Source organism: Ursus maritimus, unplaced genomic scaffold (assembly GCF_017311325.1).
Source record: "Ursus maritimus isolate PB19 unplaced genomic scaffold, ASM1731132v1 scaffold_14, whole genome shotgun sequence".
Lineage (NCBI taxonomy): Eukaryota > Metazoa > Chordata > Mammalia > Carnivora > Ursidae > Ursus > Ursus maritimus.
The window spans coordinates 54585839-54594160 of record NW_024423786.1 but is presented as its reverse complement, the minus strand read 5'-3'; the positions used below and the strand labels follow the sequence as shown (position 1 = coordinate 54594160).

At 56.2% G+C, this 8322-nt stretch overlaps 1 protein-coding gene across 2 annotated transcripts; it reads left to right on the top strand.

The window, feature by feature from the left end:
* The first annotated feature begins 313 nt into the window (after positions 1 to 313).
* Positions 314 to 7817, top strand: EBI3 (Epstein-Barr virus induced 3). Of its 2 annotated transcripts, none has more exons than XM_008711256.2 (5): positions 314 to 1110; positions 1747 to 1867; positions 2957 to 3135; positions 4643 to 4800; positions 7398 to 7817. In XM_008711256.2, exons 1-5 carry the CDS (start codon positions 1044 to 1046, stop codon positions 7548 to 7550), a joined length of 678 nt encoding a protein of 225 aa, XP_008709478.2. In that variant the 5' UTR covers positions 314 to 1043; the 3' UTR covers positions 7551 to 7817. The 2 variants fall into 2 exon arrangements, with proteins under 2 accessions (XP_008709478.2, XP_008709477.2); XM_008711255.2 differs by having other exon boundaries at positions 315 to 1110; positions 1744 to 1867.
* Positions 7818 to 8322: the final 505 nt, after the last annotated feature.

Below are 8322 nucleotides of genomic sequence, written 5' to 3'. Positions count from 1 at the left end.
GTGGCCCAGAGCAGGACTCACAGGAGAGACACTCGCCTCCTGCACCGAGGACTCAGGCCCCAGAATGAATACTTTGTTCACGCGCTGTTGTAAAAAGTCAGAAGTGCACGATGAATGTCGGGTGAAGACAGCATCCAAGTCTGCGCGCCCTGAGTCACTTTCCTCACCCTAAATCCAGCCCTGCTGGGAGCCTCCCACCCCCAGCCTCCCTGCCCTTGGCAAGTCCCCTGAAATCCCCTGGGGCTTCTTGGCTCTTTCCAGCTCAGGCGGGGGAGGTGGGAATGTGGCCTGTCCCCGGGGTTTCCTTGAGTGTCCAGGGCTGGCATGCGTCTGTAGGGGCTCAGCCTGTCCCTTGGTGTCCCTATGGCTCCGAGAAGGTCCCGCAGGTGGGTCTGCCTCCCCAGGGCCGTGCGTGTCTGTGGCTCTGTGACCTGGAGTGTGGAGCCCTGGCCAGGGTGGGCCCCCACTGCTGCCGTTGGTCGGTGAGTGAAGGGGCATTTTCTCTGTTATCCCTGGCTCTCTCTTCACCCTGTGTCTCTCCGTCTCCATGTCTCTCTTCTGTTTCTGCCTTTGGCTCGTGGGCTCCCATCTCGGTCTCTGTGCCCCTCGCTGTGTGTCTCTGTGTCTCTCCCCGCACTGGCCTTTCTCATCCTTCTCCCTGTCCTCTTCCCCCTCCCGGGGTTTCCCCCGTCCTTGTCTTCTCTGCAGCCGGAAGGAAGGACTTGCAGTCGGGCTGTTGTGGGAAAGGCCACGGGGGCTCCACTTCTCTCTTTCGAGGCTTCCTCCTCTCCCGCCCCCCATCCCCCGTCCCAGGGGCCTCCAGAACCCCACGCCCAGCTGCGACAGGTGAAGGGAACAGGGCTCCTCCGCTGCCCCTGCTCAGCTCTCTGCTGGCTCCACACACCGGCCAGGGAGTCAGACCCAGGGAAGGGGAAGTGGGGGCTTTGACCGGGGGCTGCACTTCCCCCTCGAGTGGGACCCGAGTCCCCTGCCTCCCCGAGGTGCTCGCTGCCCCAGCTCCTGACAGCAGAGCCTGGGGACTCATGGCCTCAAGACTTCTCCTGGCGCTCACGCTCTGGACGGGCTGCTCACCCTGCGGCGGGAGAGAAGGTATGGGGGACCCGCCGGGACCTGGGGGCCAGCGCAGAGGGATGCTACCTGGGGACTGGAGTTGGACTGTCTACCATGGAATATTCTGGGCTGGGGTGGGAGCTCACACACCTACTGGATAACCCACAGGTGGGAGGGGGTTACCATCCCATTGCACAGATGGGGAAACTGAGACACAGAGGACCAGTCCCACCGCAAAGTGACACCAGGAAGTGGCAGCCACAGCAGGGACAGAGGGAGAGGGAAGGAGAGAGGGAGGGAGAGACTGAGACATTTGATTACATGCATTCATTCCATGTGGTTCTAAACAAAGCTGCTAGGAAGAGGAGCTACAGTGAGACAGCTCCCTCCCACCGGGGCTCCCCCCACCCAGGTCCCCCGTGTGGCTCCTTAAGCCTCAGTTTCCCTATCTGGAAAATGGGCTAATACTCCCTGCCTTTGCAAGTTGTAGTGGAGGTGAGAGATGCTGCTGCTGCCTTTCATTTATATATGTATTCGCTGCACAAACCTTTATTAGGCGCCTACTGCGTGCCCGGCACTGACGGCTTGCAGGGAGCCGGGCACACGTAGGGCTCGGACAATCCTGGGACAGGTTGGAAGCTCACACGGCTCCCTCTCCCTCCGGGGCCCCAGCAGCCCCCACCCAGCCCAAGGTGCGGTGCCGGGCCTCTAGGTACCCAGTTGCCGTGGATTGCTTCTGGACCCAGCCGCCCGCTCCGCACTCCGCCAGACCCACGTCCTTCATTGCCACGTACAGGTCAGAGTGCCCGGGAGGGCGTCCTGGGGTGTCAGCTGGGGCCGGGACAGCTGGAGGCCTAGCGAGCACCAGAAACTCTCGGGATTCCAGAGCAGCATGGGCCAGTAGAGATATACTTCCTAAAATACAGCCTGCGAGTCACATGCAGAGTTCAAACCCTTCTAGAAGCCACATTTAAAAAGGAAAGAGAAATGACGTGACTTTCAATGTTTTGCTTCAGTATCATCTCAGTATTCCAAATACTTTTTTAATAGGATCAAGTGTAACTTAACAGGCTTATGTGTAATTTATGTATTTAAATTCATAGTAGAAATCAATATTATTTAGTTGTATTAAAGCAGGATCGTGTCAACATGTAATCAATATGTTAAAAGTTAATGAGATATTTTACATTCTCTTTACGCTAAGCCCGAAATACCACCTGCGTTTGACACGTAGGACACTTTTCAACTCATGTGCTAAATGTTCCTTGGGAATTCTTGGCCTCTGATTCGACTTTATAAAATCTGTGGGTGGGAAAGTGGAGTCACCCACCTGGGTCGTCCTGAACAACTTTGTCAAGTTTTCTGACCACCAGGAACTTGACATTGAGTGTTGATAAAAAATAAGTTGAAAAGCCACCCTCGAATGCACCAGCCACATTTCAAACCGCGGACAGCCACTCCCGGCCAGTGACTCCTGCATCTGACAGTGCAGTCGGAGCACGTGGAATGTTCCGGAAGGCTGTATGCGCAGCGCTGAGCTTGTCTCTAGAGCCTGCGATCTCGGGGTCTCAGAACTCAGGACGATCAGAATCTTGTTATTTCAGGATCTGTGAGTCCATAAACCTCGGAATGTTGGAATTCTAAGGCTGGAATGTTGACATTCCAGAAACGTGTAGAATATGGACCCTAGCGTCTCCCTCTGGGGTGTTCCCCCGACTCTGGGTCTGCACAGGCTCTGTGATGTTGGGGTGAATGGCTCCCTCAGGGTCACACAGCCAACAGCAGGATCCCAGCCTGGGTCCCCGAGTGCCATCCACGTGGGGTCCAGGGCACAGGTGGGCCCGTGGGAAGCGCTGAGGCCCTCACGCTGCCCCTGCGTGTCCAGGCTCGGCGTGGCTGCCCACGGGGAGAGCCGGCCCTGCCTCCAGCTGACCCCTGAGGCCACCAGCTGCACCATCCCAGACGTCCAGATGTTCTCCATGGTGCCTTATATACTCAACGTCACAGCGGTCCAGCCCTGGGGCAGCAGCAGCAGCTTCGTGCCCTTTGTTCCGGAGCATATCAGTGAGTGCGGGGCACACCGGGGGAGTGGGGGGTGTGGAGGGCCACCGGCTTGCCCCTGCCCCTCCCCGCTCTCACCACCCACCTCCTGTCATCCGTCCTGTCCATCCGTCATGGGTCCTGTCGGCACCACCTTTGCATTTCTTCAAGAAGCCGCCCACTTCTCCCCACACTGAGCCCCCACCCGGCCCAGCTTCCATCCTCACTTCAGTCCCCTCCATCCTGATCCCCAGTCCTGCCCTCACCCCCACTATCTGCCCTCCCCACAGTGGCCACCAGAGGGCGCCCACAAGCACCCAAGTCAGGTCCCACCCTCCTCTGTTGTGCCCCAGAGCTCCCACCTGTCTGGGGTAAAAGCCCAAGTCCTCCCAGAGGCCCCCAAAGCCTGCACGACCTGCCCATCCCCTCCTTGCCCTCCCCTACTCCCTCTGTCCTCCTCACTCACTCTGCTCCAGCCACACACGCCTCCTCTGTTCCTCCAACACACAAGGCAGGTCCTGCCCCAGGACCTTTGCACGGGCTGTGCCTTCTGCCTGGAATCCTCTTCCCCCAGACCTCCACACAGTTCACTCCCTCGGCTCCTTCACATCTACTCAGATGTCATCTCAGTGAGCCCTCCCCTGAGCACATTATTAAAGACTGCAAACCCTCATGTGTTGCCAGTGGTTATTAAGAAAGTCTAGTAGTCCCTCAAAGAGTTAAACATACATTATCATGTAAGCCAGCAATTCCAGTTCTAGGTGTACACCCAAGAGGGATGAGATCATATGTACTCAGAAGCGCGTATGCCAATGTTCTCAGCAACATTATCAATAATAGACAAAAAGCAGAAACAACACCAGGGTCTATCAGCAGGTGAACGGATACACAAAACAGGCTCCATCCACATTATGAAACATCACTCAGTCATGAACGGGAGCGAGGTGCCCACACGCGCTGCCCCTGGTCGGACCCTGAGCCCATGATGCTCAGGGAGGGAACGAGACACAGAAGGCCCCACGCATGTGAGACCACATGTGTGGCATGTCCAGAACAGGCTCCTGCATGGACGGGAAGTGCATTAGTGGTTGTGAGGGGCTGGGGCTGGGGAGTGACTGCTGATGGGGATGGGGTTTCTTTTTGGGGTGATGGAATGTTCTAGAGTTAAATAGAGGTGAGGGTTGCACAAGTCTGAAGGTCCTACAGCCACTGAACCGTACGCTTTAACAAGGTGAGTTTTGTAGTGTGTAAGCTATGTCTCAAAACCCATTGCAACCCACTCTTCTCCCTGCACTCTCGAACTTTCTTCCCTACTCTTGATGACCATAGGTTTTGCCTCTTGTTTCTTGCCTTTTGCCCTGATGGGCTGAGCTCCAAGAGGACAGGGTTGGGTCTGTGTTGGTCACTGCTGTGTTCCCAGTGTCCAGGACGCTGCTGGACGCTCAGTAGACACTCAATAAATACATGTGGGTTGATTGGATGAAGGCGTGAGCCTGCCAGCCCCTGACCCTGCCTCCTGCTTGTCCATCAGTCAAACCGGACCCTCCGGAAGGCGTCCGCCTGCGCCTCCTCCCTGGGCAGCAGCTGTGGGTGCAGTGGGAACCCCCCAGGTCCTGGCCCTTCCCAGAGATCTTCTCCCTCAAGTACTGGGTCCGGTACAAGCATCACGGATCCTCCCGCTTCCGCCAGGTGAGGAGGGGAAGGAGGGTGGGGGTGGGGTCCCAGGGAGAGGGGACAGCACATGCAGATGTGCTCCGGGGCCTCAAACGCAGCCCGGAGATGGGACTCCTGGCTATCCACCCAAAAGGACAGCAGATGGGAGCTCGAACAAATCCTTGGACACCTGTGTTCACAGCAGCGCCATTCACAGCAGCCGAAAGGCAGAAACCGCCCAAATGTCTGTTGACAGATGAATAGAAAAGCACATGTATCCACCCACGCACGGGCACCTCACTCAGCAGAAGCAGGGGCGAGGCTCTGGCTCGCTCTGCCCCAGGGACAGACCCTGAGCCCACGACGCTCAGGGAGGCCACATCATGTGTTCGTAATTCCATGTATGGGAAACATCCAGAACAGGCACATCCCCAGACAGGCAGGGGGTTCTGGCTGCCAAGGGCTGGGGAGGGAGTGGAGAGAGACGGCAGATGGGGCAGGGCTTCTTTTTGGGCTGATGGAATGTTCTGGAACCAGAAGGAGGCGATGGTTGCACAACATTGGGACTACACTCCATGCCACGGATTGTCTTCTTTAATTGGTTAATTTTATGTCATGTGAATTTCACCTTGATTGAAAACAGATACGTTGCTTAAAATTTTTACAAAGGAAAAGACCAAATCAGGCAAGGGTACTGCTGAGCGCCTGGGGGCAGCTGTGTGGCGGCCTGGGAGACCGGACCCAGGGGCGGCTTGCGGGTGGACGCTTCTGCATCCCTGTCCCAGGGGACTTTCTGGGACGATGGGAATGTCCTACATGAGCACCAACTAAAATTGTACCACGAACCACTGAGCAACTGCAATGTGGCGAGTAGCCAAGGAACTGGCTTTCACATTTTATTTAGCATGCGTTCATTTTCTCTTGAATATTTTTGCAGTTTATTTTTATATATACAATTTTTTGTTTATTTTATTTTATTTTATTTTTTTAAGATTTTATTTTTAAGTAATCTCTACGTGCAACTTGGGACTCAAAGTCACAACCCCGAGATAAGAGTCCCATGCTCCCAGCACCTGCATGGCACTGTCGGTTAAGAATTCGACTCTTGGTTTCGGCTCAGGTCATGATCTCAGGGTCATGAGATCGAGCCCCACATCAGGCTCCGTGCTCAGCAGAGAGACTACTTAAGTCTCTCTCCCTCTGCCTCTGCTCCTCCCCCCTGCTCTCCTGCACGCTCTCTCTCTAAAATAAATATTAAAAAATACAAAAGGAGTTGCACACTACCAGCCAAGCCAGCCCAGAGCCCCCATTTTTTTTTTTGCAGTTTTTTTAGTGGTGAGAATGGGGGTGATTTTTTTTTTTTAAGATTTGTTTATTTATTTGAGAGAGAGAGAGTGTTGCGGGAGGCGGGAGGGAGAGGGAGAGAGAATCTCCAGCCGACTCCCAGCTGAGCGCAGAGTCCCTGGCTTTGAAGAGCTCGGTCTCAGTGTCATGAGATCGTGACCCGAGCTGAAACCAAGAGTCGGACCCTTAAATGACTGAGCCACTCAGGCTCCCCCATTTTTGCAATTCTTAGATTGAGACAGAATTCACATGCCATGAAACTCATAAAAACTACACAAGGCAGGGGCTTTGAGCATATTCGCCAAGTTACACAATCATTCATTAATCTAAATGTAAACCGTAAACCACCACATCCGGCCATGGGGATGACCCGGGCAGAACCAGAGGGAGACAGTCAGATCTGGGGCCAGGAAGTTGGTTGGGGGGGCAAGGGGGCTGGGACATGGGTCTGTCGTTCTGTTCTGAGGATGGGGGGGACCCAGAAGGAGGACGGAGTGGCATCTAGGAGGGAGAGTGGGAACGGTGGGAGGGACAATGGGAAAGGCAGAGCCGAAGGGGGTGTCCCCCTCGCGTCCCCAGGGTTTAGTCTATAGGGGTGCCTGAGTGCAGACGCGGAGAGGTCAGCGCCACTGCCAGAACTGATGACATTCCCCCAGAGAAGGGGACATGCCATGCCACACAGGGCCACACGGGCCACCATCAGGACGGTCGGAGGGAGGCAGAAGCCGGAGTTAGGAGAGCAGCGAGGCCCAGCCTCTACGGGGGGTTAGGTGGGAAGGCAAGTCAGGGCGGGGTGAACTGTCGTTCGCTGGGGTTTGGGGAGCTCGAAGACTTCTGGCTGCCTCTGGGCTGCACTGGGAGGCTTTAGGGCAGGGGGACTGCTGGCCTGTGTGGGAGCCAGAGGAAGTGGGCTGTGAGTCTGAGGGCTGGTGTGTCCCTGGGAGGGGCAGCCTCTCCCTGGTCAGCAAGATGTGGCAGGTAGAGGAACAGAGGCTGCCAAAAACTTAAAAACCAGGTTAATATAGCAGGGCCCAGAGGGAGGCCAATCCCAGAGGCTCTGGCTGGGGCCGGCGGGGGGGGGGGGGGTCTGTGTGCTCCACAAAGATGTCCTGAAATGGGTGGCTCGGGCGGCCAAGGATCGGGAAGGACCAACGACGCAGAGGGGGCGGCAGAGGCACGCGTGTTAGGGTGGAGCCGGGGAGCCGAAGCTCCATCATACGGTTCTGTGCCCCCACGGCCCCTCCAGCCTCCTCGTTCCCACTGACCTGGCCCCTCTTTTCTGCTCTCAGGTGGGGCCTATTGAAGCCACATCCTTCACCCTCAGGGCTGTGAGGCCCCAAACCAGGTACTGCGTCCAGGTGGCTGCTCAGGACCTCACTGACTACGGGGAAAGGAGTGACTGGAGTCTCCCTGCTGCTGCTTGCAAGCTAATGGGCAAATAGTGGGGCTTCCCAGGCCCCCCCCAGAAGAGGGGCTGGGTCCTCAACTTCCGCTCCCCACTGCCCCCACTCAAGGACGGATCGGACCCAACTGGCCTGGGTTCGCTGCTGCTGAGGTGCTGGGCAACTTTGTACAAGTGACTTTGCCTTTCTGAGCCTCAGTTTGTCAATCTGTGAAATGGGGATGTCCTTCTTCCTTAGGCTGCAGTACAGGCCTCTATGAACTGTGAACCTGTGATGTTTTTTATTGTTGAACTAAAAAAAAAAAGATTGTTGCTGGGATCAAGACTTCTCCTTTCATTTTTAAGAAAGATTTTATTTATTTATTTGGGAGAGTGAGCACAAGCGGGGTGGGGGAGCGGGCAGAGGGAGAAGCAGGATCCCCACTGAACAGAGAGCATGACGTGGGACTCCATCCCAGGACCCTGGGATCATGACCTGAGCCAAAGGCAGACGTCCAACTGACTGAGCCACTCAGGCGCCCCTCCTCCTCCTTTCAATAGACCCAGATGAGACCCAGAGGGGAGAGGATGAAGCAGGACACATATAGCGAATCCCCACTCCCACCGGTGGGGTCAGGGCTGGACCAGAGGAGGAGCCTGGGGCTGGAGGCAGGGCTGAGCCTGGGGCTGGAGGCAGGGCTCTGCCTGGGATAGGGTGGGGGTGAAATCCATTCTGTTCAGCAGGTCAGCTCACCTACCTCCTGAAAAGCTGTCAGGGGGGCGAGCCCCACTATGGGGCATGAGTTTGGGAAGATTTCTCTTGGGGGGGGGGG